The sequence below is a fragment of the Sesamum indicum genome, linkage group LG8 (genome assembly GCF_000512975.1).
Source record: "Sesamum indicum cultivar Zhongzhi No. 13 linkage group LG8, S_indicum_v1.0, whole genome shotgun sequence".
Lineage (NCBI taxonomy): Eukaryota > Viridiplantae > Streptophyta > Magnoliopsida > Lamiales > Pedaliaceae > Sesamum > Sesamum indicum.
The window spans coordinates 17696093-17716236 of record NC_026152.1 but is presented as its reverse complement, the minus strand read 5'-3'; the positions used below and the strand labels follow the sequence as shown (position 1 = coordinate 17716236).

Here is a 20144-nt window from a genome sequence, read left to right as displayed (position 1 = left end):
ATTCTAGTTATGTAATATTTTGACATTTATTTTATTCTGAAAAAAACCTATGAAGGCAGACATCTTGCATTGACATAGGGAGATAATTTTGAGTGTGAAAGAACTCATAATGAGGATACATTGACCAAATCAAAAACATTATCTTGAAAAGTAAATTGATTGGGGGGGTGGGGGGGGGAATGATTGTCCCCGAGAGTGATAGTGGGTTGGTTAGCTCAGAAATTTTATTGCACAATCCCCCACCCCCCTTTTTTAAGACAAAACTTACCCTCTTTTTCTTTTTTTACCCATCATTGTGGATTCTAAAATATTGACTAGCAACCCCTCTTCCTTTTGCCTACATTTTGTTCTTTTGCCTTTTCTTTTAATTTGTTTAAAACACAAAACACGAACAGTCGATGTATCAATTCCTGTTCTCCAGAACACAATTCAGTGATTTGGACTTCAAAATTCTTTACTAGAGGTTTTGAATTTGAATTCGGAACGTACATGAAAGAAAATATTGGTATTATTAAAAAAATCCCACCTATTATAAAACGTTGAATTTAATATATTTGATTTTCCATAGCGAATTTCAATTATGTTATAAATGATCATGGTATAAATTTACAATAAAAATTTTAATATGTTGGTTTGAACTTTACTATAGTGTCACCGAAATGCAAAATGAATTAAAATTGTTCTTAATCCTGACCAGTTTCGTATTTAAATTGATTCGACCCGATTACTCAATATACGAGAAGACACGACTGTCCCACTTGCATTGCGACATTAGTGGGTAAGCTTTTCTTTATGGATGGACCATGTCTTTCAACGTTGTGGGTCCTCGTAAACTTCACTCCACTGTCCCTACAGACCACAGCATGATGATTTCCCTTTTCTATAAATTTTGCACTACATTTGCAGTTGCATTACAGACAAAAGTTGTCTCTTAGGTCTTTTTTCAGAAGAGAAAGAGAGAAGTAAGAAAAATTAAGGATGTCTGGGGGAAGAGGCAGTGCATTAGTTGTCGGCGTGGTGGTGATGGTGGCTCTGGCGGTGGCCTTCCACTGTGAAGTGGCGGAAGCAGCCACCTACACGGTGGGAGGTGCCGGCGGATGGACCTTCAACGTGGCGACTTGGCCTACGGGGAAGCGGTTTAAAGCCGGTGACACTCTTGGTAAGCATGTTCTGGAAGATAGTGCTTTCACTTCACTTACAACCTTTGATATTATTTTATAATTTTCTTTATATTTTCTCCTTTTTTATTTTTCGTAATTCTCGAGTTGTCCCTTCTTCTCAATTTCCACTAACCATAACTTTTTATGACTTATATTTATTTTTGTATTTTTAATATCTTTTATTAAAATTAAAAAAATTGTAAGAATAAAATCATTTTTTTTTTAATTTAATTAATTCTGCACACTTGTGGGTACCACCCATACTAGAACTATTTATTAAGGGTGAGACTCTCCCTAAAATAAGTGTCACAATAAAATGTGGATAGCATAAAAATACCCATAACTATATTTCTTGATTTGCTAATAACTATTCTTTAATCAATTAATTTTTAATAATAATAATTTGTTATTCAGTACATTTAATGTAAATTCATTTGGACAATTTTAAGACAGTGTTTGCAAAAGTTTATGCTTTTCTAAAAAAATGTATAGAATTCATAACTCATATTAATTGTAAAGTTGTGGTTACTAAGTTTGATAATTTTATTTTTTGTGGGATGAATAGTGTTCAACTATAGCCCGACGGCCCACAACGTGGTGGCGGTGAACAAGGGCGGGTACCAGGGGTGTGCCAGCCCCAGAGGCGCTAAATTGTACACGACCGGAAAGGACCAGATAAAGCTCGCGAAGGGCCAAAATTTCTTCATCTGCAACTTTCCTGGGCACTGTCAGGCTGGAATGAAGATTGCAGTCACTGCTGTGTGATGGTTTGATGCCATCTCAATCATAATAATCTACTACGTCACTAAATAAAACACTACTTCATTACTTTGAATGTTTTATTGGTTTGGTGTTCATTTCATGTTTATTGTCATCCCTTTTTCGTTTTTCTTTTCTCATGTCTTGAGAAATATTGGATGATTTCAATTATGACGTGTTAGAATAAATATTAGGGATAATTACATTCATTTATAGACCATACATCCCTAACCTATGACTTGTTAACACAGACCAGGTTGTATCACAATTTTAATACATGGCTACGTGTAACAAATTTTGAGGTTGTAATATTTCCATCAAAACATTAGAAACAGATCAGTCAAAACCTACCTAAAACTCCACAACTACACACAGTCAAAAGCTAATACAAAACTTTTGGCAAGTGTCAGAAAATTACCAATGAGAAGTTTTTCACATAAGCAAAATTAGTGGATGCCCCCAATATTAATATTACCATATATAATCGTCAAAAATTGTACAATTATATCCCAAAATCTTTGGTAATTAAATATTTACTCATTCTAGTACACTACATCACAATTAATCTTTAGTACATTTGGGGAAAAAAATTCAAAATATCTAACAAACTTGTGACAATGAAGCAAAATAGTGTAGTATATATAGCTCACCTACACAAACAGATATATTAACCCATCAAGAAATACATAAAAATTTGACCAAAAACGAGACAGAGAATGTTTCATAAGATGTCCGAAGAAAAAGGTTATGCAAATTTGGCGATGATAATGGTATTGAGCATGCTGATCTACATTCACTCAGCCGATGCAAAAATCTACACGGTTGGAGGCTCGACCGGCTGGATCTTTAACGTATCTGGCTGGGAAACTGGGAAGCCCTTTAAGGCCGGTGACAAACTTGGTACGTGTACTTGAGTTAATTTCCTAAATTTTGGGTGATTTTTAGTTTCAAGAATCAGAGGTTGTTTGTGATTGTCTGAACGAATTCTGCAGTTTTCAAGTACGCGGTGGGTAGACACAATGTGGTTGTGGTGGACAAGGGGAGCTATGATTCTTGCAGTGTGCCGGCTGGTGCACCAACTTATGGTTCGGGCAACGATAAGTTGACGTTGAAGGAAGGGACTAACTACTTCATTTGTGGCTTTACTGGGCATTGTCATGCTGGGATGAAGATTGCTGCTAATGCTGCGTCATTAGCCTCATGATGAGGAATGAGGATGCTTATTGGTTAATTAATGGGACCCATCCATATGATATTGAAATAAATGTAGTTAACTATAATAATTATTTACTTCTTCTTTTTTGTTTTCTAATTTCAACTATATACATATATGATTTTATCATAAATACTATATGATTGTTGTTCGTAGAATTTACGTTTATCGAGCTTAATTAGCCTCATGCGGATGATTAATGGGACCAATGATGTTGTAATCACCAGTCGGTGAAATGTTTGTCGCAATACTTTATCATTCGTCTCATACGGATTTTGCAACGGTTTTTGCTGACGGAGGTTAATACCTAGGTGTGCAGATCACACAAAGATAAAGAAAAGTTACATAGATTTAAAAAGCAACCATAATACATATTTGTGACATATAGAATCATACATGCACTTTGCGCGGTCATCGGAATCTGGAGAAAAAATCTATATTTATTGACTCATAACTAACCAAACCTAACTACATATAATTATTTGGATATGGGGACTAATTAAGCAGCAATGGGAGCTATCTTCATCCCAGCTTCACAATGCCCTCTAATCCCACAAATCAAGTAATTTGGACCTTTCTTCAACGTCAAATTGTCGTTCCCTGAACTATACGTTGGTGCACCAGCCGGCACACTGCAAGAATCGTAGCTCGCCTTGTCCACCACAACCGTGTTGTGCTGACCCACCACGTACTTGAAAACTGCAGTTAAAGACAATCAACAACGATTGGTTTTGATCACAAACAAAGTTATAATTAAGAACCCAAGAAAAGTCAAGCCCACATACTGAGTGTATCGCCGGCCTTGAAGGGCTTGCCCTTTTCCCAGCCAGCAACGTTGAAGGTCCAACCAGATGAGTCTCCGACAGTGTAGCTAGTTGCATTGGCGGTGTGAATGTGAATGTGAATGAGCAGTATGCTCAACATCACTGTGCTTACCAATTTTGCATTACCTTTCTCATCACACATTTTTTCAAACATTTTCTTTTTCTCAATTCTTTTTTATGTATTTTCTGAATCTATCTGGGCTTTGTCTAAATGCCCCCTCATATATATAGGTGTTAGATTTTCTGAATTTCCTAGATTCACTGAAGATTGTGATAATCTTGCGAAAGATCATTGTGAGATGTTGTAATATTATGTGCAATTTCGGAAGATTTTAGTAATATATATTGCATGCTAGTCATGTATCCTTGTGGTGTTTGACTCATTCATGTAATATTTTGGTGGAGGTATGGGTGTTTACTTTTTGACTCTAGACTGAGGAGGATTTCCGACCATGTGAGTTTGTGCTCGTCCACATAAGTTATTATTAAATCATATATGATATCATTATCAGGTGTTAGTCTAATATTTCTTAATTTGTGTGCGTATAAATTCACATAGATGACATGCACAAAATTTCTCATGATTATGTTTTACAACATTTCATTATAACCTCAAAAATATAAGATCGATTAAGATTTGAATCATGTCGTCTGTGTATATATATGAATATTTGTCTCATGATATTATGAGAGTTTATTGTTATATATATATATATATATGATTTATTATTTTATTTATTTTGTGATTTGATATATAGTTATTCATTGAAACATGGAATTAATTCAAATCTTGATGCAATGTGGTCGTAATTAATTTATCTTCTAACTATAAAAAATTTAAAAAAAGAAGAAGAAGAATATGAGCTTAATTTGGATAATTTTAAGGATACAATAAATTATATCATCTTCTCTACGCCACAGCAGAGTAAGGATTCCTTTGGTCTAATGAGATGAAGGAAATAGGGAAAAGAAGATGATCAAAACTGTTATATACAGAAAAGAAATATGATACATATACATGGACTAATTACATTAATTTGAACCCCATCATACTAGAAATAGTATAATATTTAATTATGATAATTTATCATAATTAAAAATAAATAGTCGTAATAAATCGTCATTGACCACGACCACACAATGGTTGTTGGCCGTGATTTTTTGAGAATGTGGCTAAATATTTGTTATGGAACATTTGTTGTGGCTCGTAACCATGGCAAAAAATATTTTTTTATGGGGAATAAATAAAGATTTTACCTACGTTATTCATTTTAAAGTAGAACCGACACTTTTATAATTTTAAAATTTTGATAATTTTAATTTTTTTTTGGTCAAATTAGTTAGAAAATTAAATGTAACTTGCGTATGACTCAATTAAATGATAAGTATATGAAAAATCAATCAATTGCATGACAAATATATCACACTTATTTTATAATCGATTTGAATCAAACCTAATTTGGATAAAAAAATTTCATTAACTTGGAAGCAAAAAGCCTGTCCGTAAAGAATCAAAACCTAAGCACCCATATTACATAAGTCAGTCAAACTCCCCCTCCTGCACAGTTAGTGAATGGCCATGCAATATTACTAAAATCTTCCAAAATTACACATAATATTACAACATCTCACAAGGATTTTTCGCAAGATTATCACAATCTTCAGTGAATCTAGGAAATTCAGAAAATCTAACACCTATATATATGAGGGGGCATTTAGACAAAGCCCAGATAGATTCAGAAAATACATAAAAAAGAATTGAGAAAAAGAAAATGTTTGAAAAAATGTGTGATGAGAAAGGTAATGCAAAATTGGTAAGCACAGTGATGTTGAGCATACTGCTCATTCACATTCACATTCACACCGCCAATGCAACTAGCTACACTGTCGGAGACTCATCTGGTTGGACCTTCAACGTTGCTGGCTGGGAAAAGGGCAAGCCCTTCAAGGCCGGCGATACACTCAGTATGTGGGCTTGACTTTTCTTGGGTTCTTAATTATAACTTTGTTTGTGATCAAAACCAATCGTTGTTGATTGTCTTTAACTGCAGTTTTCAAGTACGTGGTGGGTCAGCACAACACGGTTGTGGTGGACAAGGCGAGCTACGACTCTTGCAGTGTGCCGGCTGGTGCACCAACGTATAGTTCAGGGAACGACAAGTTGACGTTGAAGAAAGGTCCAAATTACTTGATTTGTGGGATAAGAGGGCATTGTGAAGCTGGGATGAAGATAGCTCCCGTTGCTGCTTAATTAGTCAGCCTCCCTCCATCTGGATCATCAGTAACGCCACCTGCCATATCCAAATAATTATATGTAGTTAGGTTTGGTTAGTTATGAGTCAATAAATATAGATTTTTTTTTGGATGAGAGCGGGAAGTGTATATGTATGATTCTCTCTCTCTCTCTCTATATATATATATATATATCATAAATATATATTATGATTGTTGTTTAAGTCTATTTAACTTTTGATCCCGGCCCGTGTGTTTAACATTTTCTCGTATTGGTAGCTGCTTCCTCTGACTATGTCTATGTAACTGTTAAACTCGCATTCTTAATCAACGGATGTTTGCAATAATTTTTATTTTGTGGTATAAATAAATTATAAATTATAAAACCAAACGTGAAAAGTTGAAGTGAAAACGTTAACATAAGCATATGAACTTAGTATTTAAAATTGTAACACATATATAAGCTGCATATACATATAAGTTGGTAAAGAAGTTTTATAATTTCTACCTTATTTAGATCAGTTTATTTTAATTAAACAATTCAAAAGTAAAACGTAAAGTAAAAAAAAATATAGAATTATGGAAGCAGCAGTACTATAAGAAAAAATAAAGTGAGTTGACTTTTACTGTAAAGTAATCCCTTTGTGAAACCCTATATATATACACTTAACTGGCAATTAATTTGTAGGAATATTGCACCATTTTGAAGCATACATATGTATATATATATATATGTGTATGGTGCTCCCAGGAATCCAATGCCCAAAAGCAACATCATCATTTTGGTGTAAAAATGCACTCACCTTTCACCTTTTAATTTAATTCTTTTTCAATAATTAATTAATAATATATAAATTAATTAATGCAGGTCCAAGGTTTTATATATATATATAGATATATGATGTACGTAGGTGCATAGACATGATCCTTTTCTATCCTGATCTAGCTAGCTACTTTCAATGCAAAAATTAAAATCTTAACTAGCACACCTTTTCCATTATGTTTAATTAATATAAGATGTAATTAATTAAGTTACTATATAAATAACCCAAAATTATTTAATTTTTTTGAATTTATATATATATATATGTGTGTGTGCAATTCGCTAATAAAATGAAATAAAAGAGAGAAATAATGAGCACAAGAATTGAAGAAATAAAATAAAATAAAATGATGTGATGAGTGCAAGAAAGAATAAGCATATATATATATATATATACACACACACACAAAACGTACGTACTCTGTATGTGTTAGATGCATGAGGATGGATCCATCATCCATCAGCAGTTTCTCCAGATATATGTATGTATATATGATGGATGATTTCTCAGAGAGAAACTTAGAGAGCTCGTTTGACAAACTGCCCGCCTCCCCAACTCCTCCTCCTCCTCATCATATCCATCATCCCTCTTAATCTTTCTCATCATCATTATTAATTCTATACATATTTATTAATCATTAATACTGCTAATGGAGGTGGACAGAATGCCAAAATAGCTCTGCAACATTCCTCTTGAGAAACCCTACACATCACTTCATCACCAACCAGACACAGAGAGAGAGAGAGAGAGAGAGAGAGAGAGAGAGAGAGAGAGAGAGACTATCAGATGAACTTTCCTATCATGCCCTAGTTGAAGATCTTTTATACATACATACATATATATATATATCTATGTGGTGTCCTTGCTATCTCACTACCATACAGATAAAAGTAATGGAAAAAATTATTTTTTTATGAGTTTTTTAAAATAATTTTAAAATTGAACTGAATTTTCAAAATGATCCAAAAATTTAAAAAATATAATACATTTTTCAATCCCATAAAACCTATAAAATACAAGAATAAACATGTTCAATTTTTTTTAATTTTGGGACCATTTTGAAAATTAATTTCGTAAAGTAGAGGACTAAATGGGTAGAGTTTTTTTTTTTTTTTAATTTTGATATCGTTTTGAAAATTTCATAAAACAGAGGACAAAAAGTGTAGAACTTATGGAACTAAAAGTGCTATGAAAATATCGAAAGTAGTTTTATAACATTAGAATATTCTTATATTTTCAATCTATTTTCAAAATAGAAGGAAATTGGCACACGACATATTGCACATGATTTTATCCGTCAATTTTCTAATGAAAGTTGACAATAAATTGAAAATGAGAACTGATTCCCATAACCAACGGATTGAAACTATATCTAGCCTACGTTATACATGAATTTCATCAAATAATCAAATTAAAAATTTTGAATTAAATATTTATCATGTAATTATTGAACATTATATAATTACATTAACAAATGAAATTAAACCACACGTATATACGATGTGATATTTTAAAACATATATATATATATTAAATAAATGCGAAAATAACTCTCTAACATACACGTAATATATGTGTGTGTAAGGAAGAAACACAATGTGTAAGGAAGAAGTAGTAAGTAGGGTGGGATGGACATGAAAAATAAAGATTTAGTGTGTGTGCTGACTTTTGGGAGAACAGTAGTGGGGTTGATTTATAGAAAGAGGGTGCAAGAGCGTGCATGGTGTTCTGTACGGTTGGTGGCCGTTTCTTTTCCTTGTTTCAATCATCATTCTTACATGTTACCAACTTAAGCAAATTCAATTTTCAGCTTTTGTTCACACAACTCTCAACTTTTCTCCAAACCAAAACACTAAAATTGTAAAGGGAAAGTTATTGTTGCTTTAACATCATTGTATCTGTACCTCAGCCAACAAACAAACTTGTCTTTTCTTTTAGAAAGGGTTGATTTCACATACAAAGGTATTGACTAACTAACATCATGTTTTGACGTCAATGCTTGTTCTTTGAATTAGCTATTATAAGATCAGCATGCCTTATTTCTATCAAACCACTATTATATCATAGTTTTTTACGTTGACGCATATTGGTTCGATTGGTAAGAATGGATTATGTTATGTTAGAAGGTTGTATATTTGATACTCCCAATGAGTCTGTTGATCTGGGAACGAAAGTATGAACTTGCCCGCTTGATTATTAAGAATAGATTAAGTCAATGTGATTATTATGTTGATGGATATGTGGATGCATATTAGTTCAATTAGTAAGAAGGAACTACTTTTTATTGAAAGGTGTATGTGTTGGATACTTTCTATAATTAATATGAAATTATGATTATAAATAATTTACAAATACCTTTATATGCAGTTCATAATCCTTGAAATTCTTCTGTAAATACTTATAACAGTCATTAGATTCAAAATGAGCCAAAAATGTTATAGATTGTTGATGCAAAAAGGTTGTAGATGTAAATGTGGGCTTGGTTTGACCAAAGGATGCTGATTGCTGTTTTCATGTGCCTTTTGAATTGCTGCAAAAGGGGAGTGCAAAATGGAACGCCATTGTCTCCCACTAACTCTTTTAATTACCATTTTACATATGTCAACTTAATTAATTACATCCCACTTAATAACTAGTATTTGATTATGAACTGGATCTAATACACTTAACACTAACCACCTTTAGTTGGCAAAATATATATTGATTAAAATACCCTTAAACATGCATATTTATTTTTACGCAAAATGACAATTCCTTTTCTATAAAAAAATGTCATATTCCTGCACATTTAGAATTAATAAAAAATCGTTTAAAAGATATATAACTCTCACTTTATTTTTGTCTTTCGTATAATTAACTAAAAATTTAAATGAATTTTGGGTTTATATAAAAATATTTAGTAGGATTTACCGCAAGTCCGTTGTCGTCCAGCGGTTAGGATGTCTGGCTTTCACCCAGGAGACCCGGGTTCGATTCCCGGCAACGGAAACCTCTTTTGGAACTTTTTGTTTTAAGTTTTATTCTGCCTCCCACATCGAACAGGGAAATAGATAAGCGCAAGAGATGAGATGTATAAAAACGCCGGCCCAGCAACGAAAAACTCATACCTTTCTCGGCCTTTTGGCTAAGATCAAGTGTAGTATCTGTTCTTATCAGTTTAATATCTGATACGTGGGCCATCGGCTCACATGATATTAAATTTATTTTTCTAGGGGGAAGGCCCATACAGGCAGCTTGCTGCCTGGACCTTCGCGCGTCGCCCATGCGTTGCACTGCTGCACAGGCATGGCGCACCCCAACAATTCAAGTCTAAGTTCTTTGTTCTGGATGATCTGCCGACTAGCCATGTTATGAATACACTACAATCAAGTGGAAAGAAAGAGGGAATCTGTAGATCCATAATATAAAATTTGGTAATGAAATTCAAGTGGTCTTTGATGCATCAAGTGGGAACTCGATAGGATGGATCAACCATGGTCAAGATGAAGAGATTGCCCTTGTCACCTCTTGATACCCTGCCACAGGATATTTTGGAAATCATGCCTAGTTTCCACGGAAGAAATGATTACATGAACACAAATCCATTTAGTTATACTGTCAATTTTGTTTTGCTGAGTGTTGTTGGGAGTATTGTGTAGAAACATAATTGTGTATCTATTGTTTTTCCAGGATAATAGAATAGCAAACTCGGAAAGGTGGTCACTAATGAAGAAGCCGAGTTTAATGTAATTGAGTTTGTCGTCTCACCTTAGCTCTTCATCCAAGTAAGTAATTTCAAGCTCCCCACGAGCTCGTCCAGGAGCTTTAATAGGTATCTGTCAACAGAGCCAGAGAACATGAAACTATGAGGACTCAACAAATACAGTTTGTTTGAGGTGGGGGGTAATCTGAAGAGTATTGCATAGTTGGTAAAAGATGCTACGTACAAATCCACCAATCTTGAAGACATCAAATTGCACAGCGACCTTCTTTGGATTAAGAGGTGTTAAATTTGCTGTAACCTGTAGGAGAGTTAAGTTGGTCAGGTTGGGGCGGACTTACGGCAGATAGTCACCAATATTGGCGCCTGTAACAGAAGTATATGTACTAGAAAGCAAATAGGCTATATGATCTTTATTAATAAAAGGAATAATCGGTTAGCTTTTCCATCTTTAAAATGCTTTGCATTCTACAATTTCATAAGACACAAAAGAAGAGTATTATCCTCAAACATTTTGCATTCAGCCACATTCTTAGACCGAATGAGAATCAATATATCTAGAGAACTTGGAGGTTGCATGAGATTCGCCTTGGACTTCATCAACCATCAATAAATCATGACAACCTAAAAGACACAGTCTTAAGCACATTCCATATTTGACATGCTAAATGCTTTATGGATATTTGAGCTACATAAAAGCGAGGAGTAAAAATGGAACATACACATCAGAACTTGAGTCTTACCTGATTGAAGAACGGCCATGATTCCATATTTTGAGCCCGCAGCGTATCAACATTGATAGCTTGAAAGTTTCTTCTAGATCTTAAGAACTTGGGTCTCTGCTCACAAAGTCAATGTATGAGTAATCTCAATGCATACTGGCATGAAAACAAAAGCACAAAAAGCAGCAATATCAATGTTGATGGCTTCAAAAAGTGCTTACATGAATGAGAAATTAAAGACAGCTTGAAACATCTATTTTTCCACAGTCGACTTTTATTTGGTATATTAGTATGCTTGGAATCCTAAGATAAAGGAAAACATGCAAGCAGAGGAATCACCAAGGACAAAGCATTTTAACTGGTTAAATCCTCAAATGTATCTTAGGACTTGAGGCCAAGTCTTGATCTGTTTGTTTGATTTTTTTTCTTGATTTAGATATGTATAGTTGGCCATGTGTAGCTTGTGTAGATCACACGTGATCCAGTCCACGAACAAGAAATGGTACCATGATACTTATCTCACCTACAAGTTTCATAACCATTTTTAGCTAAAATATATATATATCAAAACTGACTCATCAACAAATAAAAAGAGACATACCTGTGTCTGCAAAATCGATTGTGAAGTCGTGTATATGAGCTCCCATTTCCCGTTTAGCAAATCAGACTTCAGCGGCTCTTTTGTTGGACTAAGTGCTTCTAGTTTGCGAGCTATCTAACTAAGGAGAAAGTCCATAACGAAAAGGGAGAGGATACAGTTAAATTTAGCCAAGAAATCGAAATAATTCCTCTATCCCAGACGACGTCAGCTGATAAAATGTACCACATGGAACATATTCATTGTTCTGGAGAAATTGCATCTCCTGGATTCTAAGTTCTACAAACACTAGAAGAATTATAACATTTAACTACAGTTAATTGTTATGATTAATAAAAAATAGCCGTAGCAAATAATTATTGATCACGGACACATAACGGTTGTTGGCCGTGGTTTTTTGAAGAATGGCTAAAATATTTGACATCCTTTTTTTATCAGCTCTTAGCTGTGGCAAATAATTTTTTTTATAGTTAAAAACTCAGTTTTTTGCACCGATTTTCCTTAACCGTAGTTAACATAGAGATATACATATGAATCTTTTAACCATACATTTTATCCGCAATTCTTGGAGTTCCAGAGTTTTGATCACAAAAGTATAAACAGATGATAAGGAGAAAAGTATGCAAGCCTCCAGGCATTATCACTTAAACTAACAGAAACTGTTTTCAAAAAGTGTAACCCAATTGCACGAGACTGAAAATTAAGACATTCACTATACACCTGATCAATTTTTTGCTGGTCTTCCGGGGTGGCTTCAGCACCACGATCAAGGGTTGCGATGGCTTCAAGAAGCTCTTCCTTAATGGCCTCAGCACTCTTAGTCTTGTTGTTCCCCAAGAAAGACGTGAAGAAGGAAACCTGGGTTCTCCACTTATGCTGTGCAGCAGGCGGCGGAGTGGCGGCGATGGTGGTTGAGAGATAGTGGTTATGATGGTTGGCCGGGAATGAGACGGCGGCGATGGAGTGAAGGAGCCTGGGAAGTGAGGAGGAGGAGGAGGTGCCGGCGGGAGAGGATTGAGCGGTTAGAGACGGCAGTGGTGGCGGAGAGAGTGTGGATAAGGCCATGGGATTGCTGGCTTGTGGCGGTGGTTGTTTGAGCGCATTTGTTTGGTGAGGTAGTTAATTAGTTTGGTCCCATGATGAAACACTGCACATTCTTGTAATATTTTACCTCTTATTCTGATAACACTGTAATAAGAGAGTAAATTACTATGTGCTCCTACCAGGTTTGCGTAATTATGAGTAATTTACAGTATTTAAAAAATTAAAAATGTATTTTTTAAAAAAATAATAATTATCTAATAAATATTCTTATAATAGATAGTGACTAGAAGTAATCGTTAGACGATAATTAATTTTAAAATATATTTATAATTATGATAAATTTTATAAAAACTCGTTGTAATTTACCCTTATTTTATTGCATACTTTTAATCTTAAGATTAATCAATTTCAATATATATAATGGTAAAGTTATTACAAGGAGAAAAGTATGCAAGCCTCCAGGCATTATCACTTAAACTAACAGAAACTGTTTTCAAAAAGTGTAACCCAATTGCACGAGACTGAAAATTAAGACATTCACTATACACCTGATCAATTTTTTGCTGGTCTTCCGGGGTGGCTTCAGCACCACGATCAAGGGTTGCGATGGCTTCAAGAAGCTCTTCCTTAATGGCCTCAGCACTCTTAGTCTTGTTGTTCCCCAAGAAAGACGTGAAGAAGGAAACCTGGGTTCTCCACTTATGCTGTGCAGCAGGCGGCGGAGTGGCGGCGATGGTGGTTGAGAGATAGTGGTTATGATGGTTGGCCGGGAATGAGACGGCGGCGATGGAGTGAAGGAGCCTGGGAAGTGAGGAGGAGGAGGAGGTGCCGGCGGGAGAGGATTGAGCGGTTAGAGACGGCAGTGGTGGCGGAGAGAGTGTGGATAAGGCCATGGGATTGCTGGCTTGTGGCGGTGGTTGTTTGAGCGCATTTGTTTGGTGAGGTAGTTAATTAGTTTGGTCCCATGATGAAACACTGCACATTCTTGTAATATTTTACCTCTTATTCTGATAACACTGTAATAAGAGAGTAAATTACTATGTGCTCCTACCAGGTTTGCGTAATTATGAGTAATTTACAGTATTTAAAAAATTAAAAATGTATTTTTTAAAAAAATAATAATTATCTAATAAATATTCTTATAATAGATAGTGACTAGAAGTAATCGTTAGACGATAATTAATTTTAAAATATATTTATAATTATGATAAATTTTATAAAAACTCGTTGTAATTTACCCTTATTTTATTGCATACTTTTAATCTTAAGATTAATCAATTTCAATATATATAATGATAAAATTATTACAAATTTTTATATTGACTATTTTAACTCAATGATTTAATTCTCGATCCATAACTCTTGATATATGTTGTAGTTTACAATCTGCGATTTTAAATAGAGTTTTCCATGATACGTAAAAACACAAGCATTGTTTATGTAAAAGTGTTACTTCCTTAAGTAATGTTGAGTGCTCGCAGGGTTTGAGAAATTTCATCCACTTAATTAACATTTAATTTGAATTTTATAAAATGAAATGCAGACGTCAGTGTACAGAATTTGAATTTGGGTGCAAAACATTTGAGGAAAAGATCCTAAAAGGGCTCTCCACATGTTCCAAAAACAATCACAGTAATGCAAAATTGCCACAGCAAGAACCATCCTCTCAATTCTCAATAACAAAATTAACTACACAAATCAAGAATTGAATCACAGCATCGCCGGAACGCCAACCGCCGCGGCCAATGCCGTCAACAAAAGCTTCCACAGTCGAAACATTCCCTCCGACGTCCCCATTGCTCTATTACAAGTAAGCTGATTGTCGTGAAATGTGCACTGCGTTTGGTTCCTAGTCCAGAACGAAAAAACGCAATGTTAGACTGCCGAAAATTAGACTATGTAGTCGAGAAAGGAAAAAAAAGGACATGCCTTGAGGAACAAAACGACACGACGTAATCAGTGGCCGAGCATGTTATGATGCTCGTGGGATCGTCGTGAGCAAAGCTGTAAGCTGCAGGGCAGGCTGTTTTGAAACTTCTTGAGTAGTTTGTGGGCTGACATGCCATAGGAGTGGAGAACGCCCCCCTACAACAATACTCATCGGTATCAAAAACGCTGCACGCACTCTGGCAAGCCACAGTCCTCCCGTCTGCCCTCAATGTTAGCTCGGGCAGGCAGTTAGGCCGAAGGTCAGCATCACAACCTGCAGAGCTGCAGTTCCCTTTACCACCTACCGGTTTTACTACGACGGGCAGGTTGAACCCATCAACCAGGCTAACGTCGTAGTAGTCAATATCTCCAAGTGCAAATTCAGCTATTGAAGCAGGGGGGTGGCCTGGCCCTGTGCACTGCAGGCTACTCCCACATCCACCTGTTTGGCACGTACCGTTACCGTTCTTATCGAAATTGCAGCCTGTCCGTGCCCATATTCGCCCGTTCCAGGCCGGTGGAGCTGTGAAGACGGCAGACTGAGTCGGCTTCAGAGAGAAGCCTCCACCGCTGAAGTTGTTAGGCGTTATCCCGGGCCATATTGTCTCCTTGCAGTAGTTAATGATGGTGAACTTGACGCCTTCGGACAACCTTATCCCTGTCAACGTAGCAAGAAAAATTAGTCACAACTATATGTAACCAAAACTAAATATATAGCAGCAGAATTCATACAAGAAAATATGAAGATGAAATTTCACCTGATGCAATGACAAGAAAAGCCAAGAAAAATGCACCCAAGTTGAAGGCCATTTCCTTAACTTGGTAAGGACTAAGACAGTAGTAGTCTTGTCTGTGTAGTGAAGAGAATGTTTTATATGAGTAAGTGAGGAGGGAAGTGCAGAAGAATACGTGTGGAAGAGAGTGAAGTGAAGAGATTGTTTGGAAACTGTGGGCAGACAGAAAGGCTTCCTTTCTTCTTCCATAATCAACTGATTCCTTACCTCTTAGAGCATTTTCCATCTCCAAGTCTTTTTGGACAATCTTTGTCTTTTTTGCCTTTGCTTCTTCAACTATTTTAGTGTGTGCTTGCATTGCATCATGTGTGAGAAGCTAACTTCATTCTTTTGTTATTGTTCCTATGACTTGTTCTTTCTTGGCTTCAATTTTATTTCACTTTTTTTTGTTACCCTTTTATGAATAATTTTAACTCAAATTAGGTTTGGTAAGACCTATTATATGACAAATGCGGTGTGTATGAAGAAATTAGAGCAAAAAATTTAAAAGTTTTCAATTTATCAATTATCTTGAGAGGGGATAAGATGAAATTACTTAAATAGCCCAAAATCGCGTGCATTCCCCCGAAATTCGCGGGAAATAAAAAAAATAAGTTAAGTGCTATGAAATATAAAAATTGGGGGGTGATTTATAAAAAAGAAAAAAAAGGATTGAGGGACAAAGTGCAAAACCATCTAAAAATTGAGCTGTCTACTTTTGAATAATATATTGAGGTAGTAGTGTGTGTGAACCCATGAAAATGAGCACCCACTTTCAGCTTTCATCTTATCTTAAGCATAACCAATAATTAAATTTAATGCTATTGCATCTGCCTATTAAACTAATCAAGACCCTTTCTCTTGGTATCATAAAGGAATCTTCCTTTCCTCTATCATTTCCTTTTTCTTGTTTTCTTAGACAACAACTCAACATCTATCAAACTTCAATAACCTCAACCCAAAATTAGAACATTGCTCCAATTAAAATTTGCACTATTACTCAAAAATTCTGCAAATTTAGTTATTGTTTTTAACTCTCCCACTACAAACTCCTCATCTTCATAACAAAAATCACCACATAACCCTCACAAACATGCACCAAAACCCAAATCAACCATTGCACAAGTACAAAAAGCCCCAACATCATTTGTCAATCTTCACCAAGATACAAATTCATACCGCAATTGGAATTTGAATAATAAACTAAATTCAATATAACCAAATGATGAATGGATCCGTGTGATCGAATTAACTTGATTGAATAAAGTTTTCGATAACTTCTTAATTCCGCTTGCTAGATTGATAATTTCAATAAACTGGCCATAGTACGAGGGTGGTTGGGCAAGTCAGCCCCCATCGTTTAGTATTTGTGAAGTGATTGATTAAATTTGAACCATCTAAGAATATAGAGTTTCATAAGTTGAAAATGATCAGGAGATTTTAGCAGCCTTATCCAGCAGATCAGACCTCTTTTTCTTGGCATAATTCTTGCGATGAAAGTCAAAAAACAGAGCCAAAAGTGAGGCATTGAAAACCCCATTGAAGCACCAACCCCATATCCCCTCGCAGCCCGGCCCCTTCATATGGTAATACACCATCCAACCCGATATCACGAAACTGAACAAGAACTGGATGATCTGAAAGTCCGTCACCAACCTCTTCCACCACGGCCGGATCCCCACCGCCGAGAGCAGGTAATACGAGTACATCACCACGTGCACCGTCGCATTGGTCACCAGCGCCACCGGGAACAGCGACTGCGACGTCGCCAGCCAAACGTAGCACATGACCACCACCACTGCGTGGTGGTAAACGTGGAGGAACGAGAGCCTCCGGGAACGGGACCCGCTCAGGAGGATTAAGAGTGTGTCGAGGAATTCCAGGATCTTGGAGAAGTAGAAAACGTGGGCCCAGAAGAAGGAGGGCCCCCGCGGTGGGGTGTGGTTCACGGGGAAGCAGAGGGGCCAAATGGGGTAGTCAGGCGGCGTTTGGTGGAGGGCGGAGAGGGTGCAGCCAACGGCCATAATGAGGGAGAGGAGACATAGGACGAGGTTGTGGACGACGGTTATGAGGCGAAGTGCGGCGGAGGAAAGGGTGGGGAGGAGGGGGAAATGGCTGAGGGAGAGCGTGAGGGTTAGGTAGGTGACAACGGCAACGGCGACGAAGAGCGGGGAAGCGCCGGGTGTTTGGTTGGGTATCCAATGGTAGTGGGTGATAAATGGGTGGTCGACCAGCCAGTAGTGAATGGTGGCGTAGAGCGTGTCCATGACGCGCCGCCGCGGAGGGGAGGTTCAGGAAGATAGGAAGATGACGTTGGTTGGGTTTATATGTGCGGTGTATAGTGTCCAACAGGGGTTTTGAATTTGATGATTGATGGTTCGGTTTGAAAAAATATTAAATGTAAGGACAGATATAAGTCCACGTCGCCTTACTTCATCCTTGGAATTTTCTGTCGGAAGACGACACCCCTATTTTCTATTTTTTTTTTTTTTATTAGGAGAAAATGCTTCATTTCGTTTATTGCTTAGACAACTTAATTCAATTAACAAAATTAAACTCTCATGAGTTAGAATTCTATTAATATGTGGAATGTCATTTTAATTTTAATAAATATAATTATTTAATATTGATAATTTGATATAATTATTATAATAACTATCAATTATTGTTATATATAAAAATTTAATATTAATTATTACAATCAATTTATTTAATAAATAATAATTTACCATTTTCATTTCACTAAAAAAGAAAAAATAGGTAGTTGGAAACTAATGTCAAAACAGCACACGAAGTTAATTGATATGTTGAAAATAAGACTTGGCTTTGGAACATCCAAAATGATAGGAAGGAAATTCAAAGGGAGTTAACATATATATCCTAACGCACTTCAACAAGAACAGAACAATAGAACATCACATCTACCATCAGACTTCCTTAAAAGTACGTTCTATCTGCAATCCACAAATTTATTGCACTACATTATCATCAGTGACAGTAACCACACAATCAGCAAAAAAGAATTGGTGAATATTGCGATAAATCCTTCCCAAATTTCATTACAATTGTTTCACTGCCAAATCCAGCATTCGTGTACGTCTACTAGGCTGCAAAATTGAAGAGTCTGATAGCAACTAAACGGAACGTGCGGCTTTTGTTTCAACTTGTAGCCACCTTCCTTCTAACGATTCTCTTCCTCCGAGCCTTTGGAGGAGGTGTTTCCCCCTCCATGTTTGAGTCGGTTCGTCCCTGTCTGATCCCGAGTAGCCCGAGCCCAGAAACAATAGCATTCTTGGATATGAACCATTTTGAAGATGACTGGTTGGCTCCTTCTGAAGGTCTGTTGTAAGCAGCCTTCAAGAGGTCGTCTGACTGAGCCAACGGATCAACCTCCACACCCAACCAAGCCAATCTAGACGTCTCTCCCAACTGAACGTTCAGGACCCTGCATGAATTTCAGGGGTAAGATTTTATGTCCTCATAGGCTACAATAAACAATCTAAGTATGCAGAATATTCAGCATCCTCCAGAAGAAGTTTCATGAGACTGAAACAGATTGCATGGCCGATAAAAACAGGTCCGACATGAAATCAAGAGAGCAATGAGCAAGAAAAAGAGAAAATGCCAAAACAAGGATCCGAAGGTCGTGGAATGACAGCCCTGCAGAAGACTATCATCCACCAAGAGAGAGAGAGGGAGCTTCAGCGTGCGATTAATTAAGCTTTCACAAACAGAAAACAAAGGTATCATATGCGCAAACCATATACAGTGATCTATGAATAGTTAGAATAAATACCTGAGGGCTGTGCTAAAGAACAGAGCCACTCCAATAACATCAAAGTAGTTGGTAACTGCTCTGTCAAAACCACATAAGAGCTGATATCGCAAATTTGCATAAAGACCAAGAAAAGCTCCATAACCAAGTGCATTGGTGCTCACAGATGGAACGGTCACTGATAACCTAAGGAACCATCAGTAGCAAAACAAGAAGATGAAAACGTCAAGAAACTTCACTATAACTAAAATAACTTTATATTAGGAATGAAAATATTAGGATTATGTTTTAACATATTAATTTTTTTACCTTCCCTCCTTTCTACTGGCAGCAAGGTTTGATATGGCACCCTGTGCCGCTCCTGCAGTAAATCCCACCATACACAACTCTGCAGCTTTGTAAAAGAAGGACTGAAGTCTCTTTTGGAAGTCGAATTCTCTAAGCGGATAGCTCTTTTCAAAAATATTGTTTGGGAGCTTCTGCAGTGTATTTTGCAAATCAAATTGGAAGGTATTTCCATATGAACGACAGGGGGCAAGTGACCAAACAACAATGGCATTGCAAGCCGTCACAGTGAGGACGTTGATCAGG

At 36.3% G+C, this 20144-nt stretch overlaps 8 protein-coding genes and 1 non-coding gene across 10 annotated transcripts in view; 4 read left to right on the top strand and 5 right to left on the bottom strand.

Annotated features, from left to right (window-relative positions):
- Nucleotides 904-2054, top strand: LOC105169160 (basic blue protein-like). Its single transcript, XM_011089475.2, has 2 exons — nucleotides 904-1159; nucleotides 1726-2054. The coding sequence occupies exons 1-2, from the start codon at nucleotides 979-981 to the stop codon at nucleotides 1923-1925; spliced, it is 381 nt and encodes a 126-aa protein (XP_011087777.1). The 5' UTR covers nucleotides 904-978; the 3' UTR covers nucleotides 1926-2054.
- Nucleotides 2276-3268, top strand: LOC105169158 (basic blue protein-like). Its single transcript, XM_011089474.2, has 2 exons — nucleotides 2276-2819; nucleotides 2912-3268. The coding sequence occupies exons 1-2, from the start codon at nucleotides 2636-2638 to the stop codon at nucleotides 3121-3123; spliced, it is 396 nt and encodes a 131-aa protein (XP_011087776.1). The 5' UTR covers nucleotides 2276-2635; the 3' UTR covers nucleotides 3124-3268.
- Nucleotides 3447-4154, bottom strand: LOC105169157 (basic blue protein-like). Its single transcript, XM_011089473.2, has 2 exons — nucleotides 3918-4154; nucleotides 3447-3831 (listed from the first exon to the last, which is right to left on the bottom strand). Exons 1-2 carry the CDS (start codon nucleotides 4108-4110, stop codon nucleotides 3632-3634), a joined length of 393 nt encoding a protein of 130 aa, XP_011087775.1. The 5' UTR covers nucleotides 4111-4154; the 3' UTR covers nucleotides 3447-3631.
- On the top strand, nucleotides 5686-6324 carry LOC105169156 (basic blue protein-like). The gene is made up of 2 exons (XM_011089472.2): nucleotides 5686-5921; nucleotides 6008-6324. Exons 1-2 carry the CDS (start codon nucleotides 5729-5731, stop codon nucleotides 6205-6207), a joined length of 393 nt encoding a protein of 130 aa, XP_011087774.1. The 5' UTR covers nucleotides 5686-5728; the 3' UTR covers nucleotides 6208-6324.
- On the top strand, nucleotides 9929-10000 carry TRNAE-UUC. Its single transcript has one exon. It is a non-coding gene; the product is annotated as a tRNA-Glu (tRNA).
- Nucleotides 10084-14060, bottom strand: LOC105169155 (probable plastid-lipid-associated protein 4, chloroplastic). Of its 2 annotated transcripts, none has more exons than XM_011089471.2 (6): nucleotides 13625-14060; nucleotides 12036-12149; nucleotides 11456-11551; nucleotides 10939-11013; nucleotides 10760-10827; nucleotides 10084-10527 (listed from the first exon to the last, which is right to left on the bottom strand). In XM_011089471.2, exons 1-6 carry the CDS (start codon nucleotides 13967-13969, stop codon nucleotides 10455-10457), a joined length of 771 nt encoding a protein of 256 aa, XP_011087773.1. In that variant the 5' UTR covers nucleotides 13970-14060; the 3' UTR covers nucleotides 10084-10454. The 2 variants fall into 2 exon arrangements, with proteins under 2 accessions (XP_011087773.1, XP_011087772.1); XM_011089470.2 differs by lacking the exon at nucleotides 13625-14060 and adding an exon at nucleotides 12753-13186.
- On the bottom strand, nucleotides 14571-15959 carry LOC105169433 (thaumatin-like protein). The gene is made up of 3 exons (XM_011089824.2): nucleotides 15764-15959; nucleotides 15006-15663; nucleotides 14571-14925 (listed from the first exon to the last, which is right to left on the bottom strand). The coding sequence occupies exons 1-3, from the start codon at nucleotides 15813-15815 to the stop codon at nucleotides 14787-14789; spliced, it is 849 nt and encodes a 282-aa protein (XP_011088126.2). The 5' UTR covers nucleotides 15816-15959; the 3' UTR covers nucleotides 14571-14786.
- LOC105169154 (putative elongation of fatty acids protein DDB_G0272012) lies at nucleotides 16975-18296 on the bottom strand. The gene has a single exon (XM_011089469.2). It carries the CDS (start codon nucleotides 18043-18045, stop codon nucleotides 17209-17211), a length of 837 nt encoding a protein of 278 aa, XP_011087771.1. The 5' UTR covers nucleotides 18046-18296; the 3' UTR covers nucleotides 16975-17208.
- LOC105169153 (protein RETICULATA-RELATED 1, chloroplastic) overlaps nucleotides 18630-20144 on the bottom strand; it is a 4864-nt gene continuing 3349 nt past the window's right edge. Inside the window, exons 6-8 of the mRNA XM_020696051.1 lie at nucleotides 19863-20141; nucleotides 19575-19739; nucleotides 18630-19223 (exon numbers count right to left, since the gene is read on the bottom strand). Of these exons, the coding sequence (XP_020551710.1) occupies nucleotides 18938-19223; nucleotides 19575-19739; nucleotides 19863-20141 (730 nt within the window). The 3' untranslated portion in view covers nucleotides 18630-18937. The remainder of the gene's footprint in view (nucleotides 19224-19574; nucleotides 19740-19862; nucleotides 20142-20144) is intronic.

Bases quoted from the DNA above. Each gene is read 5' to 3' on its own strand.
- LOC105169160 (XM_011089475.2), top strand. From the start codon at position 979: ATGTCTGGGGGAAGAGGCAGTGCATTAGTTGTCGGCGTGGTGGTGATG. The intron at 1,160-1,725 runs GTAAGCATGTTC...TGGGATGAATAG, and splicing joins TAAAGCCGGTGACACTCTTG to TGTTCAACTATAGCCCGACG.
- LOC105169158 (XM_011089474.2), top strand. From the start codon at position 2,636: ATGTTTCATAAGATGTCCGAAGAAAAAGGTTATGCAAATTTGGCGATG. The intron at 2,820-2,911 runs GTACGTGTACTT...CGAATTCTGCAG, and splicing joins TAAGGCCGGTGACAAACTTG to TTTTCAAGTACGCGGTGGGT.
- LOC105169157 (XM_011089473.2), bottom strand. From the start codon at position 4,110: ATGTTTGAAAAAATGTGTGATGAGAAAGGTAATGCAAAATTGGTAAGC. The intron at 3,832-3,917 runs GTATGTGGGCTT...CTTTAACTGCAG, and splicing joins CAAGGCCGGCGATACACTCA to TTTTCAAGTACGTGGTGGGT.
- LOC105169156 (XM_011089472.2), top strand. From the start codon at position 5,729: ATGTTTGAAAAAATGTGTGATGAGAAAGGTAATGCAAAATTGGTAAGC. The intron at 5,922-6,007 runs GTATGTGGGCTT...CTTTAACTGCAG, and splicing joins CAAGGCCGGCGATACACTCA to TTTTCAAGTACGTGGTGGGT.
- LOC105169155 (XM_011089471.2), bottom strand. From the start codon at position 13,969: ATGGCCTTATCCACACTCTCTCCGCCACCACTGCCGTCTCTAACCGCT. The intron at 12,150-13,624 runs GTGTATAGTGAA...CTCCTTAGTTAG, and splicing joins ACCAGCAAAAAATTGATCAG to ATAGCTCGCAAACTAGAAGC. The intron at 10,528-10,759 runs GTGAGACGACAA...ATCCTGTGGCAG, and splicing joins TACTTGGATGAAGAGCTAAG to GGTATCAAGAGGTGACAAGG.
- LOC105169433 (XM_011089824.2), bottom strand. From the start codon at position 15,815: ATGGCCTTCAACTTGGGTGCATTTTTCTTGGCTTTTCTTGTCATTGCA. The intron at 15,664-15,763 runs GTGAAATTTCAT...CTACGTTGACAG, and splicing joins TTTTCTTGTCATTGCATCAG to GGATAAGGTTGTCCGAAGGC. The intron at 14,926-15,005 runs GCATGTCCTTTT...GTTCTGGACTAG, and splicing joins GTGTCGTTTTGTTCCTCAAG to GAACCAAACGCAGTGCACAT.
- LOC105169154 (XM_011089469.2), bottom strand. From the start codon at position 18,045: ATGGACACGCTCTACGCCACCATTCACTACTGGCTGGTCGACCACCCA.